At 42.7% G+C, this 26,109-nt stretch overlaps 2 protein-coding genes across 2 annotated transcripts; one reads left to right on the forward strand and one right to left on the reverse strand.

The window, feature by feature from the left end:
* The first annotated feature begins 112 nt into the window (after positions 1-112).
* On the forward strand, positions 113-20,205 carry rhobtb3 (Rho related BTB domain containing 3). The gene is made up of 12 exons (XM_072382635.1): positions 113-593; positions 895-1,126; positions 1,909-2,101; positions 4,334-4,491; positions 4,693-4,801; positions 7,278-7,473; positions 7,610-7,806; positions 13,655-13,764; positions 15,001-15,106; positions 15,937-16,110; positions 18,334-18,500; positions 18,625-20,205. Coding segments are annotated over exons 1-12 (1,776 nt in total). The 5' UTR covers positions 113-591; the 3' UTR covers positions 18,757-20,205.
* Positions 20,014-24,235, reverse strand: glrx (glutaredoxin (thioltransferase)). Its single transcript, XM_072382642.1, has 3 exons — positions 23,974-24,235; positions 22,909-23,041; positions 20,014-20,223 (listed from the first exon to the last, which is right to left on the reverse strand). The coding sequence occupies exons 1-2, from the start codon at positions 24,178-24,180 to the stop codon at positions 22,928-22,930; spliced, it is 321 nt and encodes a 106-aa protein (XP_072238743.1). The 5' UTR covers positions 24,181-24,235; the 3' UTR covers positions 20,014-20,223; positions 22,909-22,927.
* Positions 24,236-26,109: the final 1,874 nt, after the last annotated feature.

Here is a 26,109-nt window from a genome sequence, read left to right on the forward strand (position 1 = left end):
GTTGTCCTATTGAGAGAGTTTGCGTGCATTAGCGCGCGCCACTTTTGCTTATGTGCTCGCGTGCGTGCTGCTGAGTCAGACGCGGCGACTCTCTGTCGTCCCCCCTCTCTCTCGCTGTTGTTTCTCGCCAGCGAGACTTTTGTTTTATCAGCCGACGTCATGCCGTCATTCATCTGGTCTGAACAGCGAGCCGCGAAGCCCTCCTCTCCCCGAGGTTAATTGTGTTTCCTGCGACTGGCAACTTGTTTCGTCAGTTAGCGCATTTGCCGCCCATGGGCGCTGCTGTTTATCCACTCTGCTGCTCCGCCGGTTGGGCTGTCCGGTGCGCCTCTGCGGTCGGTTCGGGACGGTTTCGGGAGCTCCGTTTTTATGAATGAGTAACGAGGCTGGAGGAAATGCGAGTGACTGCCGAACTCCCCTGCAGACGGGCTCCAGAGGGGGCACCCACCGATGAGAGGGATTAACGGCGGAGCGGAGCCGCGGCTCATTGCGGAAAAGCGAGCCTGTGACTGCAGACTGGCGTGAAAACGCACCGTGAGGGAAACGGGCTCCATAGCGTAGAGCAGCGGAACAAAACCGCGCTTGGTCACAATGTAAGTTCCTCTGAGGCTGCAACTCGTTCAAACATGCGAGGAGGTGGATGGCTCATTTATATTCTCTTACTATTGTCACTGCGCGGTAGGGACAAACACAACACCGAAAGTATGCATCTATGTGATTTATTTATCGATGATACCCTCTCAGCTGTAATAAAGGCCACGGCGAGCTTCTTCTCTGTCATTTTTTTTTTTTTTTTACTGACATAACAGTGGTGCTCTGTGTCCGTGATGAACATGAATAATAGGCTCCTCTGTAATACCTCCACTCAGTCTCAATGACTTGTCTTCCTTGCAGGTCCATCCACATAGTGGCTCTGGGCAGCGAGTGTCCCGGAGGAGTCGGGCCTGGGGAGGAGATTATGGGCCAGGGGCAGCTTCAGGGGGGTCTGCTGTGGAGCTACCTGGGTCATGGTGCGCTGGTGGGACCCTGCGACGTGGAGGGCAGCCTGCAAAATCCAGCCTTCATGGAGTACACCTCACGTGTCTTTGGAGATGTCACTGTAGTGGTTCGAGATTGTCCCAGCTGGGTGAGAGACAGTAACATCAGTGTTCTCATGTGCATTAAACAGGAGATGTTTAAGATTCGTCATCTCAGCTTGTGGATTTAAAGAGGAAGGCTACATGCCCAAGATGGCAAAACATGCCAGAAAACGGTGGTGTCATTTTTCCAGAGCATTGTCATTATGGGAGAGTGTGTGTCACTTCACTGACACGCTGTTTACTTTTCAGTCCGCTTCTGCTGCTCAGAAGACATGCAGTACAGCATTTCAAATTAGAAGGCCTTCCAGTGCTGATTGCAGGCTTCATAAAAACGTCCCTATTCTTGGAGGACGCTATTTTAACATGCAGTGCACAAAAAACCCTGATGAAAGACCTTTTGTTCCTAATGGCACATGAATTTGAAATAAAGGCACTGTTATGATTTTGTACACTGTACACGTCCTATTATACAGCTGTCGCTCCGTGTTAGGCTTGTAGCTGGAGAAATCTGTCAGTCTAATTCTCTATTTCTTTGTCCATTTTTTATTAAACTGCAAAGAGCTTTCAGTCTGGTTTTTTTATTCTTTTCTGCCTAATGAGTTGAATCAAGTTGGTTTAGAGCAGCTAGCCTCACACAAGCCCTCAGGGGTAAAGTCCCAAGAGCACCCGAAGCTGAGGTATTTAGACTTAAAAGGGGAGGGGTCGATGCTATCTGAGGTAAGATTTATGGTACAGATTGAGCATGCAGGGAACTCTGTGTATTGCATTTGTCATGTATCTGCCCTTCTCCCCCCGTTTTCTATTTGTCATCCTTTTCTTGCCTCACTAGGACTTGCTGGACAGCGACTGGGCCAGTGTACGGAAAGTTCTTGAGCAGGCAGACATCCTTGTCATTAAATATTCAGTCACAGACAAGCTGGCCTTCCAGCAGGTCCGGAACGGCTACGCCCCGAGGCTCCGCCCTCTCCTGAGACACTGGGGTGTGCCTGTGATCCTCGTTGCTGTTGGAGCGCGGCTGAATGGTGAGCACGCACGCCTTTGCTCTGCGTTTCAGTCAGCGTCGGACCGAGTTTAGTCTTGCCGGCATCATCGGTGCATGCAAACAGTGCAAATGAGGGGAGCCAAACATAAAGTGTCTCAAACCTTCAGCCACTGTGTGTGATATACGAGTATTTTAGCGTAAAGTTTCTGCTCTGTCAGTTGTTGAGTTCAAGGAGGCTATCGTGTTCTCTGGTGTGGGAGACCACTGTCTTTGTCTTGTGTCCTCCAGCGTCCTTCCAGTAATGAGAGGGATGCTCATGATTAAATCTCCCCTTGGTTGCCTACAGGCTGTCAGCTCACGTGCCTCCCTGAAGGAAACGCACCAAAGTAAAACACCAAGTTTGCAGTTTTTGAAGCCTTCCAAGTGGGCAACAATTCATAGTTATGGCCCAACTGTGCACCACAGCACTGGCGTATCCCTTACTGTAAGTAGATTTGGGCATTTGGGTGCAGCCTGACTGGAGGCTGATTGATATGGGAGGCATTAACATACACATATGTTTGCACCTTACGTAAGTCTGTGAGTGTTTTTTCACAGACATGCTGACCACTGGTGAATTCATAATGTGTAAACAAGCCCATCAAACAACCCAGGTTGTATTTTTAGCCTGTCTGCTCAACATACTTTGAGATCCTGTCAGAGCACTGCTGCAGAGTGATCACAGTGTGAGACTTTGCTGGGAAGAGAGAAGGCAAAGAGGAGGGAGCGAGGAGCTGTAAGCTGGAGCCTTTGTTTGTGTTTTCTTTGTGGCTGCTGTGAGTATTTTCATTCTATCCCCTCATGGCTGCAGAAGATGACGGCGGAGCTCTGAGGACTTCCCGCCGGTCGACTTCAGGCCACCTAAGGTGCAGCTGTGGTAACGAGCGCTACCATTCGTGCGCTAACGCAGCCTTTAAACTGGAGATGGACGGAGGAGTGCGGACAGATTTGTCCAAGGGCACGATCGCACACAACTGTACCACTGATATGCCAAGTCACTGCTTGTCAGAGGCTCATGGACGCTTTTCTCTTCCCTCTTCCTACCCCTCACTCATTGAAACACACACTCAGCCGAGCTGTGTCTCTGTGTCAAGCCTGTAGGTTATTAGCCGTATGATATACCAAATGCCTCGGTTCACTCTGCCTTTCTCTCTCCTCCTTTGCACAGCCTTTCTGTAGTCTTTTCTGCACCCTCAAGATAATCTCTCTTTTTTCTCTGTCTGACTCTGCCTCTGAGTTCCCATGTGCACACATGCCACACAGTGCAGTCGGTCCTTGTACACGTGCCACTGCAGATTTGAGTCGGTTAGATGATCTTAGTCATATCTGTAATCACCCACCCCCACCCCCACCCCCCATGAACTTAGTAAAGATGTAAAAGCTGCATTCTTGAAGCGCCACTGGAAGATTTCTCGTTTCAGAGCCTGAAGAGCCACATGTGACAAAAATGAAAACAACTATATTTCATAAACTTGAAGTATGTATAAATGAATGCCTTTTAAAAAGAGAGAGGGAGAGAAGGAAGGAGGATGCACACTATAAAACCACACATAGCTGTGGCCTGGCCCGCGCATCAAGGAACTTTAAGTTTTAACTGCTAAATTGACAAACGGACTGCATGTTCTTTTACTGGGTGTCTGTGATGTAGGTTCAACATGTTCTCATTCTGTTTTTATGTACATCCCAACTAATTTGGAATCTGGGTTTTGTAATGCTCTAGACGTTTGAAGTCGTTATATAGTAAGACATTATAAACCCTTGTATACTTTATTTCTTTATAGAGGATCAGTCAGTGTGCAAATCGCAACAACCTGAGGGATGAGTGTGTTTTACATAAAGCCTAATACAGTGTTCGGCAATGAAACTTTCCTTTTACCTGAAGTGTTTTTATTGAGAGCTTTAGAGTTTAGTGGAAAGATGTGTTCAATACGTATCGATCCATGTCAGGTGTTGACATTAGCACCGATGTTGAGTACTGAAGAAATTTAAGCCTTTCTTTTGCAGTGTGCTGTGGCGCTCCAGCACAGCTCATTCAGTCACATGTCGGTGGTTTTTGACAGCATTTGCTGTCTGACTCACACTAGTTTCACGTTTCCTATAAAGCTCAATATAACATCAATAACTCACGTACCGCTTCTTAAAGATTACGTCATACACATACTACTCGCTACTTCAGGACTTTGGTTATGTAATGCTAATTAAGGCTCTCTGCTTCTGTTCTTTCTGTGTCCAGATGAAGGCCCTCCTTGTACGTGTCCGTTGTGTGCGTCTGACTGGAGCAGCTGTGTCCCTCACAGCGAAGGTCTGCAGCTGTCCCGGGACCTGGGGGCTACCTATCTGGAGCTGCCCTCTCTCAACCACGTCTTTGTTGGTCGCTACTTTGGCAGTGTGGTAAGTGATAATGCAACACAGGAACCAGTGGACCCAGTTTTAAGTGAGGTCCCTGATGCTAAGTGTGTGTGTTTTTAAACCTCATTCCCTGAGGAACCCAACATTTCCACATTAGTTTCATGCTTTAATCAATTCCAGTGAATTGTTCTTAAGGTTAAAAATGAATGACTTAATGTCCATGCTTTGGTCTGTTTTGTTCAGCTAGAGTACTTCATGATCCAGTGTCTGAAACACAAAGCCAAAGAGAGGCCGGAGAAGAGGCGTGGGAATAAAGTGAATGAGCTTCGTCCCCCTCACTTGGAACAACCAGGTCAGAGGAATTTATTGGCATTTAATGAGTGATGCTGCCTTTACTCGAAGTAGCATGGATTTATGTCTCATTTGCTTTCCATAAACCGAATCTTTACCTTTTTCTTCAATCTTCTTTCATTGTTTTTAATTCACTAATGCACTTTCTAAATGTTACAAGGTTATTATCATTTATTTACAAAGTCCTTTTCTCTGAGTTTAGAGCGTATTTAGTGGACTGACTGGATTGTTTCCTCTTCAGCTTACTTAGCTATAAAAAGAGCTGAGCACAAAGGTTTATGTGGATCAATATTCCAAACCGGAAATAAGAAGAGAGACAAAAAAGCTAGGTAGACTGCTTTTTTTTTTTTTAAGAGACATTTGAATCAATTCAAGTCAGCTGTGGGGTTAAGTGTCTTGAGTTGAGACTAGTCGGTTCAGAATAGGAGAGGATCACCCCTTAGGCTCATCTTTAACAAATTGGTCTCTATAAATGTCTCAAAGATGAGGCCATGCAGGTCTAAGTCCACATGGGCGGCTCAGTGAAATTGCGAATGGCTCATTGAATCAGTTATGGTTTTAGCTCATATAAAATATTATAATGAATAAGTTGCATCGTAACATTGATTGTAATAATAATGTATTCCCTGCAGAGGGAAGGCATTTTCAGGTGAGCTAATTTCCAAATGAGCTGAAAGCTTCAACAGCGGTAGCTGTGGTACAAAAGAACTTGACAACAACTAAAACAAAAACACTCATTTCCCTTTTAGAAGCTAAAGCCAGAAATACCCCCCCAACATGTTATTCAAAGGGTTAATCAATAATCAACAAGTGGCCAGTTGATTGTTGACTTATTATTTTAGAAGTTAAGGTTCATTGCGAATTGCATATTAAATTTCAATTAAGCTTCAAAACGAACCCCTCACAGAAGGATTTTTCAGGCTCCAGCATTAACATCTACTCTGCCACAGACTTAACCAAGCTGGGTCTAAGCCAATCGGATTCTGCTAAACACAAAAAAACGTTAATTATGAGGGGATAAGTGAGCGTGCTGATCAAAAGAGGCTAAAACTCCCAGAATCACACACACATTCATACGCAGTGGGCAGCTCGGAGAGAGGACCTTTCATTACTGTAGAAAAGCTTGAACATAATAAGCCAAGCTGGAGAGTTTGACAGCTGCATTTCTGTCACTTCTTCTTAGTCTTAATGTTCCACTTTTTTAGATTGTGGGACTCTCTCTCCTAAGCGGATAAAAGATATCTGATTAAATCTAAAACCAGCTGCCATTCTTAACCCTCGGATGTTGATACAAACTGAAAATGTTCTCTGTGTGAATTTGAAAGGACATAATCTGAAGTAATGGCTTGTGTGAGGCGTACTGAATTCACAGCAGTACCATGTAGCGACTGCTGCCATGCGATTTATTTTTTATTTTTTTTATTTTTTGCAAAATATGGACACCTGGAAATATTCAACCCAAACCGAGCTGTTAAACTGGCGTTAAATATTGATCTGGCCACTCTGCCGCTGTGTGTATTTAAATCTGATGCAGTGACTGAAAGCTTAAAGTCCTGCCAAAAATGGAAGCAAGTGCTGGTGGATTTATTGGTGCCTGTCCGACACTACTTAACTCAAGTTACGGGGGCGGCTTACATTAAATATGACGTGCACTGATTCAGGACCAGCACGGTTTTCAAGGCTAAATCAGTGCAGCCATAAAAAGGAAGATGAGGTGCAAAGAGGTGCCTTGTGTATTCAGCACAAATAGGACTGTGATATGAGACCCTGTTATTGCCCCGACCGCACGCTGCCTTAACTCTCCGGCTCGCTGCTTTTCACGTTTTATTAAACTGACTTCATGAATGCAGAAAACATAAATAACGGGCATTTGTTTGACCCTTTTGTGCATCTTTAAAGGCTATTGACTCAGGCAGGTCTTTCAGTGAGATGTTTTTTTCAGTTTATCCCCTGTTGTCAGTTTGAAACTATTGCCAGTTCAGGTTTTTCAGAATGTTGTTCACATGAGTTTTTGTATTTTTTATCACCAAAATAATTCAGAACCTAACTAACAGTAAACCAATAGTAAAGGGAGGGGGGGGGGAGCTTGTGTCTTTCCAGGACTGTCATTAGTTCAAAAAGAAAAATATCTGGAAGCACTTTTTTCTCACTTGCACAGCAGAAAAGGCCATAGCATGCCATTAGTTTCTCTCATCTCTCTCACTTTATTGGCTAAAAGACTTCACTACACTATTGCTGTCACAGTCACTTTGTCCGTGTACACCCCATTTCTCTCAGACAAAACTTCAAGCCAAAGGAGGAAATCAATAGTGAAAGAAGACAAGTTTATCTGTATAGCAAATCTACTGGCAGGCTTTAAATATAACACATTTTGCAGATTGTTCTTATTAAGGGACAAGCTGAATTTCAGCTGTAATTGGTCATTAAAAGCTCTTTCCTTTTAATCCGACTTGCTACCCCTCCTTCGATCCTTTTAGCTCGTCTTCCCCCTATTCGAGTGGAGGAGTCCAGCTTTTCCCAGGACATGCAGTGGCTGTTGGAGCGTGGCGTGCAGTTCGCAGACGTGGCTTTCTATGCCGGGGATTCTGGGAAAGAACTGGGGTGGGCACATGCGGCTGTGCTATGTGCTGTCAGCCCATACTTCAGACAGCTGCTCCTGGGGCCCAAGAACAGGTAGGAGAGGTATTTACACGTTCACAGGAAGGATGTTAATAAGCTATATCACCACCGTAGCCAGACTGAGCTCAGCTGCTCCAAACGCTGCCTTTAGTATAACAGCGAAGCTCTTTGTTCACCTCTGGTTGCACAGGGAACGTCCACAGTCACGATGTATTTGCAGAGAGCGGGACGGAGGCCCCCATTCGCTGCTCTCCACCTGGGATGGGGGCATTATTGATGACATGCCACGATCAGATGGACACGTGACGGGACGCCTCACTCGTCTGGTGGTGAAAGACCCCCTCCTGTGTATGTGCTTGTGGGAGACTCTAATGTTCATTTACAGAGGTAAACCCACCTGTCAAACACAGCTCAGATGAAATTGCTGTTTTGTGTCTTTTCAGATATGTCTGTTTCACCTGTTTAACAACCATTATTCTGCTCGCAAAGATGCTTGCACTACAGGACCTAGAACCGTTACAGAAACAGCTCACATCATTGGTTGCGTTCATTCTGCACATTATTTTCTCGATTAGTTCATTCATTGCTCCTCAGAATAACACCCAACATATTCAAGCATCTAATAACAATAAGGAAAACATATATTTGGTTAGTTATCCAAGAACAAGCAACCTAGTAATCGATGCTTTTTTCATATATATTTCCCTCATAACTCCGAATGGCATATGTAAAGATTGTTTATTATAAATCTGACTGGGAAAGGCTATATCTGTGAATCATCAGTTAGCGAATAGCTCATAATGATCCATATATCAATTGTATCCCTCTTTTCTTTACGAAGCACTCCTCCTTCACTTGTATCTAAAGACTGAGCAGCTCAAAACAGGAACTATATTCAGTACTGACAAAGCTGTAATTATGAAAACGATTACGTACTCCGTAACGATCACCACGAATCACGATGATGTTTCACTTCACCTCCAAATGAAAAAGAAACTAAAAAGGTGAAACTAAAAAAGTTGGTAAAACTAAAAAGATTGACCATAGAGTTTTCAGAAATAAATATAACTACTGTTCTGAGCTGCTCCATGCCTCGGTTCATAGAGTTCATAAGCAGCAACTCAAGAGGAAACTCAATGAACTAAGTATTACCCATACAGTATTCTACAGGCACTTTTAAGGTTAATAGTATTTTGTCCTGGATTTTGAGTTATCAGGGTAGGACTCAAAAACAATGCATAAATTGTGTGACATTTCCTCATTATTATCTTAGTAAATACGGATATCTATGTCTCCCTTGTTAAGTGTAACTAATCCAATTTGCTATCACAGAAGAGTAAACTAATCCACAAATTCACCCATTCAAGAAGTCTTGTTGTTATACCAACACTACCAGGAAGTAATTTCAGTTGACTAAATGCTAAAAACATGCTAGCTGTAACTGACAGTAAACAGGTGTTATATTTACGGTCCACAACATCTTGGTTAAGTGTTTTAGCTCATGCTGATACATGCTAACACAAAGTTTATGCTGAGGCTGATGGGAGCCGGTTTTTCAGTACTGCAGAAAGTACCATTGTGATGATGGAAAGATAGGGGACCGCCATGATTAACTTGGATTCTGGAGACAATCAATTACTGTTTAGAATTGAATGACATGTGAAGTACAGTCCACAGTGCCATCCCTGGAGTTGTTGACCTGTTGTGCGCATGTCCAAAATCAATTATTCTACTAAATGTTTTTAACACTATTAGCTCTACATGTTTATTTTGATAGCAGACTAATCTTTTTGGGTCAAACGTGGTCGTTAAAACACAAGCGTAGAGCAATGAAAAGCGGCGATAGATGATAGGGTGAGAGCAGGGGAGCAGCAACAGTGCTGCCTGCCATCCTCTGTGATCAGTCCAAGATGAAGTTGCCCAAACTGACATTCTGGCAGCAGGATCAGATGCACAGGAAGTGCCAAACAGAGGGTGGATATCAGAAAAGACAAAAAGCATCTCGCCAGCAGCAGTGATCGTGTACTTCATCCAAACAAATTAACACAGCGAGGATGGTGCAGTCGTTACTCTCCCATCACACTATACAGTGAAGAAGTCTGTTATTCCCTGCCATTAAATGTGAACGTTTGTATTGCATTTCATCATATACTGTAATGACATGTCTAATAATTGTACTATTTGGGGGATTTTTAGTGTCTACGTTTGCGAGGCCAGTGTTTCAGCCCTGATCCTTCCTGCTCTGTTAATATAAACATATTGTTGACATTACATACAGCTAACACAGTCTGACTGAGATTCATGAGAAGGTAGAGAGCAGTTAGTCTTTCTCTAATAATTAAGATGTAATGATAAATGCCCCCTGGCAGCAGAAGCCAGTTGGCCTGCTTTTGGGCCTGATCCAATGCTCCATTACACCGAGGAACAGAAATCAGTCAAATTGAAAGCACTTGATAGTAAGCAACAGTAGTATTTCAAAGTCAAACCGAGTGATTCATTTTGTAAACGTGTGATCTGGCACTGCTTTCATAACCTGTATTTGCACTTGGCTACCTCAGACCTCTTGTGTTGAATTAGTATCCTCCCTGCTCGGTTTGTCATAATGGAAATAAGTCAGGAGGGACACTGAGGGGAAGCTTTGCAGAAACGTATTGTATTTGATGGCTAATCTGCTAGAATCTGACTCTGAAACAGGTTTGAGTGCTCGTATTCACAATAATCTATGATGAACTTAATGATGAAGCAGGTCTTATCTTTAGCCTCTCTCAATATGGACGTAGAGGAGTGTATCAAGCTCATACTCAAAATGTTGAAGCATAATTTATCAGGGATGTGATGTCTTCTGTGACTTTAATAAAAAAAAAAACCTTCTCGGTCTGCGGCTTAGAGTCTGCAGAGTGTGCACGTTAGATCACAGCACTCTCACTCGCCAGCACTCCACCACAGGCTGCACGTCGTGCACGAATCCTCACGGCAAAAAGCTTTTCTAGCATCTGATTCATGGCTGCCTGTTAACATGTATGCGAGCAGCACTGATGCTCTGACACATAACCATAAGAGGTAGATGCACACACGCTTAATATGGTGGAGGGTTAACAGAGAGGGGAAAAAGATTATAGGGCGAGACTTCTTCTGTGAGTGACTGCATGAATAAGAATAAGGGCCAGTGGTTGAAATATGGAGGAAGCAGTGCGTGTTTCCATGAGCACATATACAGTACCAAGTCGGTGTGTGCGTGCGTGTGTTTTAGGAAGAAAGGAAAGTACTGTATAGGGTGAAAATCGAAGGTGGCAGATGAGACGGGAGGGAGAGTGTTGGAGGAGGAGAGAGCAAGGTGGTGCTTTTCTGCAATTGTGTAAGAAAATGTGCTAGTAAAAGGCTGAGCACCACAGTGTGCTGTTACTGTGTGTGTCTGTGTGTGCGAGTGAGCGAGGTTTGGTGAGAATAGGGGAAAGAGGAATATTTGTGCACGAGCCGAGTGAAATGAGAATGTCACGTTTCCATAAACCGCTGCAGGCGGACAATGTTAAGCCATGTGAAAATAACTGCAGTTAACCTTCAACACGAAGGGTCCGTTTGCATGTCTGAGGGAGCAGACATCATGTACAGTACGTTGTGTGTATTAGTCTGTTTGCTTGAATTGGCTTCAAATGTATGAATGGGATCTATGCCCACCGAAACATTCATGCACTGAGCAAACATCAGGCGTTCATTTGCTGTAAAACAAACTGCACTTTGTCTTTTTAAAGACGGAACAAGGAACTTTCTTTTGTAATTTAGATCCGCTCGGTCTTCAGCTGTAGCTCATTTTCCCACCACAACTTTAGATTTCAGTAAAGTCGCTGCATCAGACCCGCAGTATTATACTGTATCACTTGACTGCATAAGGAGAGTCACATAAACCATGACTTTGCATGTGAGACGTTAACACTCCGAGACTCTGTCTCCTTTTGTGGTCCGCTGCTGAATTATTGAAATTGTCACTTGGTCGCAATTGCGTGCATGTGGCTCGTCTGCATAAATAGTATACGTGCAGATGAATAAATGTGTGTGTGTGGACACTCCTTTTAAGGTTTTATGCAACAGACCAGTTGTTTTTCTACAAAAATGGAAAATGAGTAAGATGTGAAATAAATGTAGTCTGAATTTCAGAGTCGGTAAGGCAGCGCGGACGCAGTTAAAGAAAATCTCTTTACAATTATCTTTAATCTGTACAAAGCACTCCAGCAGCGTTTTTGTTAGTTCTTAAGAGTGCTGACATAATATGGCAACACTTAGTGCATTTATTCGTGGGATCTGGAAATGATCTAAGTGCTTTGAAGCTTTTGCTTCCTCCTCATATATCGTGTACATTCAATTTGCTTTGTTTTACCTCCATCCTCTGGTGTGCATACTTCGTGCTGGTGGTGCCTGTCTGCATCACGTCAGCACAACAGCTTCTGAGCTAATCTCTCACCCTGCATTCGAGGTGTGTGCACGATGCTGTGTCATTACCGTGCACTGTGTGTTGAGGTAATCCCTCTTTCAGCATAAATACCGTCATTATAACAAACGATGAGCTAAATCCTGCCCAGTAGAGCTTCCTAATTTCCTCAGCTGCCTGCTTGTACCTGAGTCAGAGCGCACCACTCTGTTTAACCTGTGAGTATGTGCGTTGCCTCGGGAAGGAGTTTGTGGCTCTGGCCTGGGTCCAAGGACAGTAATTTAAGCATTTTGGTTTCTTTGCTTGTTGGTTGCCTACTTAATTTTGGTCTGAAATGTCTTTAAAACTATTAATGTGTTGTCATGAAATTATGAGTCACAGTTCCCAGCTATGGACTCATAATCTTTGATGATCGCAGTTTATCCCCAGCGGCACCATCATTTTTTATGTTTCAATTTAAGTTTACTGTTAAACTAATTCACTTTTATAGATAGTTACTGTTTTATCGCCATCACAAATCAACAAGTTCACTCGTCAGTTTGTGTAACAGCTCCCTTGACAAGAGTCAGCCAGCCACGAGTCTCTCTGTTCTTGTTCCAGATCTGAGTTTTTAAGGAGGATTATCTTTTCGTCAGCCATCTTCTTTTGATTTTCGGCTTTTATTTAATTGTGCTGTTTGACAGCAGAAATCGCCAGCATGTGATTGAATCCATTAGCTTCTACCCGTGAAACGTTCCCTGTGACACTGGCCACAAGAGAAATTCTGCACCCTGTCTTTCCAAACGTGTCTTTGCTCACTGAAACTTTAAAAATCCCGTTTTAACTTTATAAATCTATGAGACTTTTTTACAAAAATGCATCGGCCTTTATTTAGATGCTCATTTGCAAACTTTGCCACTGAATCTTCTGGTGAGGAGACAGGAAAGGCTTTTCTCTGACAACTCTTTAATGTTGGTGAGATTTGTGCAGGTGCAGCTGCACCGTGCAACAATGCATCACCGTTCCAGACTCTTGATTAATCTTCCTTAAAGTCTTTGTTCAGTCAGACAGAGAAGTTATTTGCCTTGCTAGCATTCCTACTACCGGTTCTCTGAGAGTTTTCCTATTTTTCCAGAGCTCAACATCTCCACTGTTGCTGTTAACTGCCATATTTTAAAATGACATTACAAATAAAAGAAGTTATTTTCTGAAAAATGAAAAATCTCTGTATAGGCTTCGGCTGCTTTCCGGGCATGGATTGTATTCATTTTCAGGGTGCTGCTGAGAGGCGTTCATAGTTTGCTTGTCAGCACAAAGTTAAAATGCTATTGCCCTCACACACTGGAAAAAACAACAACTTTTGGCACTTATTTCCTTTCCTTACTCATAAATTACAAAAAGCTGTAAAAGACCAAAACAATCATCCTGCAAGTCATCTTTTACTCATTTCAGTATTTATTTTCTGTAATTATGGAGTTATAAATGGAGATAAGGATACAAATACAACTGCACTGAAATGATAATCAAGAACAATAACAACCATTATGAGGCTAATTGAAGGAGAATTACTATTTCACAAAGGCCTTTTATTCACTTTTTTAAACATTTGTGGAATCTGGACTGGGCGCGCCACCCGTAACCGCCAAACATTATGTAAACCGACGCATTTAACAAGAAGCCAGCTTTCAGTAAAACAGACACCGAGTGTTCAGTAAAAGGTATGTGGGTGGCCAGAGCACAGTGCCAGCAAGAAAATAGTTTGCCTGTGAATTTCTAAAAAAACTGTACTTGTTGTGGGCCCATAGAATAAGTGTGTTTGTGGATATTTTGTAGGAGCGTGGGAGTGGGAGCACCTCCAGGAGGCCCTGGAAGAGAAGCTGAAGAATTCAATAGCTGTGACTCAGCTTATGGAGCGCATACGGTCCCTCATCGGCAGAGAAAGGGTGAGGTCTTGTATTGAATAAATAGCACAAAAGAGCAATATCTTAAGGTGTGCATAACAGGGGTATGCAGCACTCCCTCACAGAGGTTAAGTTGCTTTAATGTGTCAAAGCGATGCTTTGAATGTAGAAACATGTGGTCTTGTACCTTAATTAGAGAAATCCTGTTTTGAATCTGTGCAGTAATACCGTGGCTATAATGAACCTATTTACATAATTAGTGCTTTAATCACCTCTCAAATAATAAGGGAATTAGCTCAAAGTCAACAAGAAGTCTGTAAGGAGCAAAAGCACAACACAATATCTAAAAAGACATCACATCAGCTATGAACACCAAAAGGTGGTTGTCAGACCTGCTGCATCACACATATTTCAAAAGCACGATGTAGGTTCATGTAAAAAGCAACAGACTTTGAGATTTAGAGGGGGATCAGGAAATATGACGTGGCTGCATCTTGCAAGCCTTTTGGCCCTGTGCCTGTTCCACCAACCCAGCAGGATAGAAGTAGGTCTTCTACCTGAGGCAGTGAGCTGACACACCGAGATGGAATGGCCACTTTAACGTGATGAGACACCATAATGTCCTGTCATGATTTGATCTGTTCCCCTGCAAACACCTCCAGGCCATCTGACTCTAAAATTGGTTGAATGGAACTTTCATTGAGCTTTGCTTTTTTTTTTTTTACAAAATCAAAGCCCATTATCCTGCCACCGTCTCCACTAAATACTTGCCTCTCTGCAGCAGAGCAGTGCGAGAATGTGGGTCCTTTGTGCTTCAGTGGACTAATAAAGGTCGTGAAATGGTAATGAGATGCTTCACAATGCTCATTTGTGGACTTGACAAAACCGTGTCTGCAAAAAAAATGCACTCGCACACTGTCAGCCTTTCAAATTCTACCTGTTTTATAAGTATGTCAACATATTCTGCATACTTTCATCGAAAAAACAAACAAATTGAGCATTGATTTTTTTTATATTGGGAAGTTTGGGCAACCGTCTGGTTCTCACTCTGTTTTCTGTGTTAGCCAGTTCCACTCATGTCGCTCTTGGCATTGCAGTTTGAGTGTTTGGGTAGTGTTAAGCAAGGCTGGCACAGGGGCCATCTGTATTCCACAGGGGAGGCGTGATAGATGCTCAGAATGGCACTTTGCTGGACATAAACAGAGGAATGCTAACTTCCAGTGTGTGATACTTCCGGCCTCCTCTCCACTGTGTGTGTGTGTGTGTGTGTGTGTGCAGGCCTCCAGGGACACACCAAGTGCACGGGCAGCTCAGCTGGGTCCTCAGACTCTCGTCAACTTATTCAATTCTCCTCTTTACTCCGATGTCATCTTCATGGTGCAAGGTAAGGTCAGGCTGATCAACTGAAACTTCCCCAGCGGATGGTGCGTCTGGGGCAGTCGCAGGCATCTCTCTGCATTTACAAATGCACGCATCGTCTCACACAGCAGAGGAAGGTCACATTTTATCACCTGTGATTGAATTATGATCTCAGTCCCGGGCCCGATCATCCCCTCGGAGACTAAATAAGATAAAACAGCCCATGAGACATGCTCTCTTCCGTTCCTGTCGGGCTTCATCTCGATAAAAGCACCTCCTCTCTCTTAAACCTTGAAAACAGAACAAATGCCCCAAAACCTCTTCTGATCAATATTTATCTAATCAAAAAAAAAGCAGTGATCCTTTTACTGTCTGTGCTCCTCTGAGCTAAGAGGTAAACGTTTAGAGGTCAAAGAGGAAATGTATCAGAGTATATTTTAAAAAAGAAGAAAGAAAAATAAAGTTAATTTTCTTTCTTTAAATGGCGTTAAATCGTGGCAGGATCTGTGGCCCGCTTTACGTGCCCCTTATTTCCTATTGAAACGGCACATTGCCACCATCATTGCAGTGAAGCCAAATAAACTGAGTTTGTACTCTCCTGAGTTGAAGCTAAATCATGTTAATGACATGAGGAATGCCCCTTTGAGGTCGGCTAACTAAATACGATTTAATATGTTCATCTGTTATCGGGTTTGATGCCATCAATGTATTCATTTACAATCTGTCAAGATTAAATACATTAATTATCATCCGTCCTTGTTTGTTCATATTGGCAGGTCCCACCGTTTCAGACATGTTTCTGGACGCTGCTCGGAAATTTTAAACAGGGATGTTTATTTTGTGTGTATAATTTAGGAAGTGTGTTGCCGGCCCACCGGGCAGTGCTGGTGGCCCGCTGCGATGTGATGGCGGCCATGTTCAGTGGGAAGTATGCAGAGGCTCGGAGCAGAGTGGTTCCCATCCACGGCGTCTCCTCTGACACCTTCCTGTCCTTCTTGGAGTACCTCTACACTGACTCCTGCTGTCCTGGTGAGTTTACTACACACAGCCTGGAGGTTTACTCAACGATACTAGTGTGGCTGCTGCCCAAGAGCACACACCGAAAGGAAAAAGCCACGACTCACAGGCACATAAGCTGCTAATACATATCTATTGGGGGAAGAGGAAGGAGATGAGTAAAGGGACAATCTTACAACCTTCCTTTGTAAATAAGAGAACAGTTGATTCAATTTTAATTAAGATGACAGTCACGCCACATGCTGTGCACAGTGGACCTTTGATTTTAATATAATGTTCTCTCTAATTTGGCACCGTTTACCAATCAGAAAACACTTAAAGAGGTGCATCTTTTTTTTTTTTCCTCTGAGCTTTGATCACAAAACAAAGATGCAGATGACAAGTCCCATTTTCCATCTGCATGACTGCGACGTGTTGCCAGTCAAGAGGCGCCGAGTCCCAGCGCTGAGCTTAAAATTAAATTCTATTCAGTGAATACAGACCCGTGGCATCGCGGCTTCTGCTGCCTTTAATGTTGTCATGTCACAGACCCACACACGTTGTTGTTTCGTTGTCACTGTCTGTCACACTGTGCGCCTGCTTCTCAAAGTAATTACTGCTGATAATACTCAGCGGTCATGGCAGTGAGCTACAGCACATTACATGCACAGAGCTGTGGTGAATTTTAGGTCCAGCACAATGACCTTTCTGTAATGATACTGATTTTAGTTTGGTCACTGGCTGGAGAAAAGACGGCATGCAGTGCTCACGTCAGCCTGACATGTTTGCAGGTCAGTCGCAACAACTGGATGAGTTGTAAGTTTCATTTTTGTGTGTTTTTGGGTTTTTAAACACCAGACTGTAGCGAGTGCCATGCCTCTTATAAGCAAGGTTTATTATCTGCAGGTTATTTCAAATTCAAAAAGAACCACAAAAAAAAGAAAAACGAAACACTTCACAGTTGTTAATAATTAGGTTGTAGATGAGTTATCCAGAACTTTGTCTTTCCTCTTTCTTTGCGATATTATATGACACTGCTGAATACATGAGGTGAAGCCTCAGAACGATCACTTCACAATAAGCAGCTCCCAGCAGCTGATGATCCCATTAGTTTGAGGCAAGAGATCTTTTTTGATGGAAAACTGATCATAAATCCAGCAAGAAATCCGCAAGATCCAGCTTAGTTACAGCTGGGATAAGCATCTCTGCTTCCAGAGGAACAGCTTGAGGGTCAGTGCCATGACAACAGGAAATTAAAGCCAAGACGCGGCTTCAGAGGCTGCAGCCGTCCTTCTGTTACGTAAGAACACAGCTCTCATGGTCAGAGTAAGGAGACTGCATGAACATCTGTGACGAAGGGTGGGAAATCATAGCAGGAAGACTATCGGAGTGTTTCATCCAGATAATGTCCACAGTGCATATGACAGAAGACGCTCCCCGAATGCTCGTTTGCATAATTGTGCAGCGGGATAGAACAAAGCTGGTGTGTGTGTTGCTGCAGCCCGTCTGAGAGCCAGTGTGTATGTGAAGGTTGTTGAAGAGGGTGTTTGGTTAACTAAGAAGAATCGGGCCGCGTCAGGGGTTATCTGATTTGAGAATTGAACATGCAGCTGGATTGATAGCGCGTATTTGACATTTTTTTGTGTGTCCTGATGTAATTTAACAGTGTGGAAAGCACAGTGGATAATGATCACAGAGTTCTATTTGAGATAACGGACGGGCGAGGGGGGATTTTTTTTCCGATCATCAAATTTTCTTTAAATGAAGGATATAGAATGTTCTACAAGTCAAAGATGTTGCAGAAGGGAGCGCATGTCTGCCACACTGATAATGTTATGTTTTAAAGGAAGTAGAATAAGAAATGGCATAAATCATCGAGTTTTTATTCTTGATTTGAGATGAATGTGTCCAGGTTGATGTGAATGAATTATCCTTTTTTTAAAAGGCACCTTGTCAGCACTAGAATGTTGCAAACAAATGTATTTAACTTTAGAGGAAGTACAGAATAGTATTATAACAGTTTTAATACATTTATTTTTCTTAAAGCTCTTGTTTTTTGTGTGAACTTAGAGGAGTGAATTAATGAAAAACATATAGCTATTCTAACGAGGAACATTTCGAAGCTTTTCATTTCCCCTGGAGCTCTTTGAACTTAGATAAAGAACGTGTACGGCTTATAAATACATCTTGATTAGTGAAATTAGTGAAATGTGAGTACAGTGTATGAGACGGTGCCGTGTGTGTCTGTGTCTCCAGCCAGCGTGCTCCAAGCCATGGCCGTGCTGGTTTGTGCTGAGATGTACCAGGTGAAACGACTGCAGCATCTGTGTGAGGTGTGTGTGTGCGCGTACCTTCAGAGCATGCCCAGTAGAGAGCTGGCGTCGACGGGGATCAGCGTGGTTCGACTGCTCCGCAGAGCAAAGGTCAGTGCCAGCACAGAGCATGTGTGGGTAAAAAAGAGAGCATCTGAGGACGCATTTGTGAACTGACCACTACTTTCTTATGATAGAACATCTCCAAAACTTTCATCTTTCTATTGATTCCCAGTGCCACAATGCAGAGCAGCTGTACGTCTGGCTCCTCCACTTCATCGCCAATAACTACCTGATCTTCAGTCATAAACCTGACTTCCTGGAACTCTCAGGTCAGTGGGAACTTTATCTCAAATGTCGCAATTAAGAGCAAACAGACAGTTTACGAAAAATTGCTCTGAAAATGCTGACACTTTAGGTGTAACCATGGCGCCCATCATTTAGTTGTGGATTAAAATAAAACCATTTTGTCTCCATGCACAGGTGAGTAGACTTCTGTGCAGCATCACTTAAATATCAAATGATTCAGAATGTGTCATAACTCAACAACCATATCATTTCTAAGTGGAAACAAAGTACACGTGCACACTTTTGATTTCCTAATCGAATAAACATTCTCAAAATGACTGCTGAATTAGATAAGGAGGATGTGGAAAAATGGACGGATGGGGGACCCAGCGTGTTTGGTGTGAACTTGCCCATGATGCAGAGGTCAGACCGGGACATTGAATGCACGATGTCCCGGTCTGCACAAGAGGAAAAGGTGTTGGCAGATGCGACACATTCATGGCACCATGAATGCCTGTGGATAAAATACCAAAACCAAAATAAAAGCTGACAAGATGATTCAGAGCGTGTCAAGACTTGGCTGAAGAGCAATATTCCTGAATGGTAGCGAATTCAAAGCACACAGCCAGCACACATCATACGTGACTTTCTGAAGGAGAAACAATTCCAAATGTATGACTTGGATAAGTATGTTTCTGGAACTGATTTTAAAAGAAGAAGCTTCAGAGTATTTTAATAGAAAGAGGCAGAAGCAGGCTTCCACTCTGAAGGGCATTGAATCTGTATTTCAAAAAAAAAAAAAAAAAAAAAAAAAGGTCAAGAGTTCACATCACTGGCTCGTGATGCATTCATGCTCTACTGTGGGGGCCTGTTTTTCTAATATACAAAATCCTGGAGTGTAAGTAACACAACACTACACTGTATCTCGAGAACACCTCAGAAGAATGTCTACGTATGGTGTGTTAAATACTGTACATTTACGCTTGGATTGTTTGCAAGCATCTTGTGGATTTAATGGGCAGCGGATAAAAGCAGATAAAGACGGGCTAATCGCCAAGATTAACAACAACATTGCATCGCCAAAACACATTTTATTGTCATCATTAGTCATACACACTTAAAGGCCATTGGACGGTTACTGAAGGGTACAAGCAAAGTAAAAGATCAGAGGAAGGAGACAGCACACAACTGAGTAGCAGTGATATTCAGTTGCTTGTAAGTAGACACAAATTATTTGATATTTTATCCCTTTTAAGCTGTGTTCATTGCAGCATGCCAGGTAGTTATTACTGTGTGTATGTAAGCATGTGCCAAGTACAAAAGTCCATGTGTAACAGTTAGCATAGCATCATATAGTTACGTTTTCCAATTAGAGTTATATGTGATTGTGTTTCTGCGTGTTCCAGATGAAGAGCGTGAGCAGGTGGAGAGGCTACGCTGGCCGTCCAGGGGCTATCTACAGGAGCTCAGCGAGTACCAGCAGAGGCGGCGCAAACTCCGCAAGTCCCGCTGCATAATCATGTGATCGCATCTGGACGCCAAAACCCTGTGGAGAGAGGATGGGAAGGAGAGGGGAATTCAGAGAGAGAGAGAGAAAAAAAAAAGATATAGCATGGAGGATGGTCTTTAAAATGTGGAGTACCCTGCTGGATTAAGGTTTGGCTCTGAAGGACAATGCTGCAGAGGAGAAAGTTCAAGGTCCAATCAGACAAGCAGAGGAGTCTCCAGAGGAATAATTCTTTGCAGAAGGACCGTTCCACCGTGGGCAATACAAAACTATCCATCCTTAAATCCAAGTATGATTTTAAAAACGACCGTCTGACCTCTGGCCAGAGGCTCTGTGATATAATAATTTTCTACGGGCTGATGCAAAATAGTGGATTTCAAAGATAACAAAAAAAAAAAAAAAAAAAACAATTATAGAGACTGTCTCCATTATGAGTATAAACAATATATCAGTTAAAAAAACGTGTGTTGGAAAACAAAACGGCACCACGTGCAGAATTTTTCACACTGAGGGTTTAATGGGTAATGTAACGTCAGGCTGAATAAGGAGGAGGAAAATAAGACACCTGATACCTGTGATACCCGGCAATGTCTATCTTTTGTACACTGGACACAGGATGGCCACTCCATGGATTAAACTCACGATGGCTCAAAACTAAAACTGTATCCTCTTGAATTTAGAGATCGTTAAAGTGTGCACGGCCATGATGAAGTAAAAAGGAAAAGACGCACATCCAGCAGTCCACTGAAGTGGGAGGAAAAGAATGATTTGCACACCTGTTGAGATGTTTCGAGTGCCAGGCTCTTCCTCTGAGCACAAACAGAAATACATGCAACCATTCAAAAACACTCAGATGTAATATCAGATGAGCATCTTAAAATCTACTTCTGCTATATAAAAGCTAGACTGAATGAGAGATATATGCAGAAAAAAAACAACAAAAAAACAAGACACATTTTCAAGAACATGCTCTTACATACAGGAAATCAGGGTGAACAAGCCATCAGAAATACTCATTAGAGCAGATGCACTCTGTCTGTTAGTGAAGGCGGTAAAAGTAGCATCTGCACTTATTTGTACACTCGCAGTGCAACGTTTGTCTTTTTGAATTAGGGATTTAAGATGGCGGCTCTGTACTCAGAAATCATCAGTGTGAAGAAGGGCCTGGCACTCAAAATGTCACCAGTGGATAAAAACCCTAACGGAAGCTCGTTCTTCTCAGTAAAGTGTGCCCACCCAGCATTTCCACAGCTGAAACAATTATTGCGTCTTATTTTCTCAGCGGCTCAATCAGCACTTCAGCGGAGCAGTGAGCGGCATTAAGAAAGAGAAGAGTTTCAAAGCGAACGCTGAAGCGGCCAGTGTCCTCCCATCTGTAATATATCAGAAATTCAGTTTGGCTTCTAAGCAGGACCAATCTAATTACAACGACTTTTATTAGATTCTTTCACATCTAAAAATCGCATCATGGGTGAGTGTCTTCCAGGCAAATTCATCTTATGATTGAAAAGCCATTTAGCTTTTGTTGAAAAAGATGGCCGGGGAATGAACTCTTCAAATTAAAACTGCACTTAGCCTGCATTCACATCGAGTGCTCTGTGCACCAAATCCAGCACAGCAATCGATATGTTTGACATGTTCATGTTTAACCTGCTGAGCTGAAGTTTTATACCATTTCTTTGGCAAGTTAAAAAATAAAAAAAGTCCTTATTCGTCCAGAGTAACACATTAGAAAGATTTGTCTGTCACAAAGAGGCAAAAGCCTTTTGTAGCATTTACAGAAGCGGAATTAAGATGTAGAAGAAAATATCATGAACATGAGTGAGCACAGTAAAAATAATAATAAAAACCTTGCTGCCTCTGGGTGAATAAACAGCATTTATTTTATCCTCTTTTTTTTTGGCAATATTGTTTTTAATCATAACGTGATTATGATTTTCGGTGCTGCAATTATTTTTGTATCCTAATGATATGTGGACATTATTTTTATTTTATTTTTTTTAAACATCAGGGGAAAAGACAGCAGGGTCGCACACCTTTACAGTCTAATGTTTCACTGCTTTTTACAGAAATGTTGGAAGAAAGTCCTGATCAATGTGTTACCGGGCGACTTTCTGAACTCCTTTTTGTCTGTGAATTATGAAAAAGTAATAATAGTAATAGTCAGGACTCCATGTTTAGCACCATTAGTGTCCAGTCCAAGCAGTATTTGTGCAGAAATGTTGCCGTATATAGCATCAAATCAGGCAACATCTAGAAGATTAAAGTGAGAGAGTATGGGCATCTGTAAGCAGTTAGTATGCGTTTTTCCTGCAAGTGCACAGCAGAAATCAGAGTTTGTGTCTGTGAAGAAATCCTCAAATGAAACCAAATCGACCAATACAGTCAGTAAAAAGCAGGTGAAACTCCGTACTGTAAAACAAAGTGGACCCCGGTGCTGCATCTGCACCTGGCGTTTGGAGACTGCGCTGGGTCAGAGCTGTACAGACTGTAGATAACATGCTGTCTCACTTGAAATAAAGACATGTTTTAGAATGAACAAACCACTGCTGCTTTTAATGGACATGTGTACCTTATTTAACTAATCTATTCCCAACTATTTGACCACTGACGCAAGCACAAAATGATGGCTCGGGCAGAACAACTTAGTTTGACTTTATTTTACTGTACTTATGTGGAGGAAAAGGGAAGATGCAATGTGAATGCCTTTGAGGTGTCCTGTACCTGGACGTCTGGAAGCAGATCACTGCAGGGCCCCGATAGACTGTAGCATGCCCTCGAGTTTACCACTCTTAGCCAGAGCTGCAACGTCGCTGCCACCTCCAATACACTTCTCGCCGATGAACACTCGGGGGACCTGCATGACAATCATATCACCAATGGAACCACTTACTCGTGCACGGGGTAAAGTCATACAACACATCACGTTGTGTGCGTGTGTGTGTGTGTGTTAGGGTGGGACCTCTTGTGCGCTCATGACAAGATGCTCTCACTCAACCTGAGAATCCGTGTCATTCCTGCACGACGTGACAGAGTGATGCCTGGGCTGTCTAGAACTGGTGAGCAACCTTGGGTACTCCTTGGCCAACAAATAATTCTTGCAAAGCTTTGGAAAATGTAGATTGTCTGCAATTAAATAACAACCTCCCCCCTTTTTAAAGAAAAAACAAACCTATCTAGGTTTTACAAAACACTTTATCATTCATAAAAACACTTCTGTTTGCACTCCATTCTCTATATCCACACACCAATGGGCAAATATAAAGGAAATGGGATCTGCCATGGGCTCCTTCTGCTGCAGCTCACTTCCCATTAATAAGGCAAATCAGAGGGTGCAGTCCTATTTCTCCACAGCCAGGGTGGAGTCCATTTAGTCCCACTCCCAAGCAAAACACCAACATATCAACCTCTAAATGAGAAAGTTGGTCACATTTTGACACTCAGTCTTATTCCGATTACATAAATGTTTAAGAGCCTTGTGTGGATCAGGATTTATACAACAGGCATGTTTTATCTGGCATATAACTAGCTTAATAAAATCCACAAGCTGTATTAATGAAGAACAGTAAAATGTGCTCGGTATGTTTGGTGCAGGGGGGGCAGTTAAGAAAGACATCAAATTATCTCTCGGAGAAGGTTTAGGTTGTGTCACGACAGCCAATACACTTCCGGTATAGTTAACGAAAACCTTATTTTCATCGTGAATTAAAGAAGACGTGGCTTCTCCACGTCGTTGGAAGTTAAATTCTTCCCAGGTGCGTGAAACACGAGAGAGCATTCAGTATTTACCGTGCGGGCTCCGGTAAGGTCACTGAAACAGTCCTGTATGCTGTCCATATCGCTGCGTCCGCATATGTCAATAAACTCCAAATGCCCAGGCTTGAACTTGTACTGAGACAGCACGTCTTTGGCCGTGATGCAGAACGGGCAAGTGGGCTTGATAAACACCACTACTTTGTCGCCTTTAATCTGAGCCTTAACATACTGCTGCGCCATTTTAAATCACTCGGAGAAACACTCAAATGTTGGGGAGTGGTGATGCAACGGGAGATGAAAGATTATATATCTGCGTTAGGCAATTTATGTTAATGAGGTGTGACGTAATGACACGTCCACCATCTTAAAGACACAGTACGGCTTGCTTCAAAGACGCACCAACGGAGCCAATTGGACGGCTGTCCACATCTTACAGGTTACCATTGAGTCTTGTAAACACACGACTAAATGTAGGTACTAAGAAGAACTGCTGAGAGTTATTAGAGACCAGCAACAGAGTGAGAGGCAATGCATTTTCCAGTTTTTCCTTTTTGTTTTTACCAAATCGTGTTTATTGTAGTCGTGGCTTATTGTTCGGTGGATTGTACTAACAGACCATGGAAGTTTTCCTCTGTCCATATTTTTCGTTCTGAGTAAAAATGTCAACATTGTCTCGAACAGATACATCATTGTGTTAGAGAATTAGAGAATGTAAAACAGAAGCAGTCACTTGACACCCCCCAACTAGTATGAGCCACCCCTTTGAAGCAGAAGCTTGTTATTGGACTGCCATCATGCTGGGTTATAGAAGTGCATTTTTTTGGGGGGGATCGAGCCTGTCTGGTGGCAAACTGAAGAGCTGCAGTGTTGAGCTCTTCCCTTTGACTTAAATTTAAGCACAAGTGCTTGATGATTGTGTGCAAACCTTCCTTCCCATTAGTAAGTGATGATTTATGTTTTAGCCGTCAGATTTCAAGTGTTACTCCCAGGATCCACCCTATTTCCCAAACTTTTGAGGGGTCTAACCATAGACATAATATACGTAGACGCCTCATAGACTGACGCTGCGTATTGGAGCTGACGTATCAGCGCGGCCGCCATCTTGGATGGGTCTCCAATGCCCCCACATTGCATTTATTTTGACTGAGGAAGGTGTATAACCCCAACTACAATAATCATAACTTGCCGATTTTTTTTACCGGATTTTCGCACGGTTTGGTTTGTTACAAACGGCAGAGATTTAGTTATGATACAGGACACTGTCACACATTAAAACATACGTGCTTTTATGGTGAAATACTTTGTATTATGCTCTTTAACAAAGACATATGGCAGGCTATGGCATAGTGATAAATGTATCAATGAAATAATTTGAATGTATTTATCTCTCTCTCTCTCACACTCACACACACGACCCCTCTGTAACACATAGACATACAAGCTCCCGTCCCAACTCATTACATTTTTTTAAAGGCCTAGAAAAGTAAGCGTTATAATTCCAGCGTCTTACTTAGGCTTGCAACTGGGGCAGGAGAGCTAAAACCCTTGACAAATAACTGTTTTGCACAGCTTATTGTGTATGCTGGCACTCTGTAACTCCAGTGTAATTAATTTTGCGATGTGGTGCAGCCTTACTTTGTGAAATACAGACACCACAAATGACACAAGCATGACCCTTCGCTAAACTGAGCCCCCCTTGATTACTGTTGCTACGCCTGTCAAGCTTTGCCTCCTAGAGCGAGAAACATGGAGTTTTTACCGGTAGCGTTAAATCATATTCCTCAGCAATTATCTGAAATTTTCAAGCAAAATTCTTCAGAGGTGTCACAGAGAAGCAGACAAAAAGGTCTTCAATGTGCGTTTGAAAGATACGTTCAGATTGCGTCTTGTTGGCTAAATTCAAACGAAGAGGAACTCAAAATAGAGGAAAAAGTATATCGCTCTGTATTCCCACTGTTGGAACCTTTTCAAAAATCACTATGTCAGAACTCGTCTCTGTTAGTATTTATCTTTGCTTAAACATTACACACTATTGCAACCGTAAGCTGCACAAATACGGGTATAGTTGCTAGCTCTCCGTTGACTCCAATTGACTGACTCTGGTGTTAGCCTAGTGAGGAGACCCACCCAATATGGCGGAGACACTGGATTACTTCCTTCCTCGTTTCA

This window comes from Leuresthes tenuis, unplaced genomic scaffold (assembly GCF_036924035.1).
Source record: "Leuresthes tenuis unplaced genomic scaffold, fLeuTen1.0.hap1 SCAF_3, whole genome shotgun sequence".
NCBI classification, from domain to species: domain Eukaryota; kingdom Metazoa; phylum Chordata; class Actinopteri; order Atheriniformes; family Atherinopsidae; genus Leuresthes; species Leuresthes tenuis.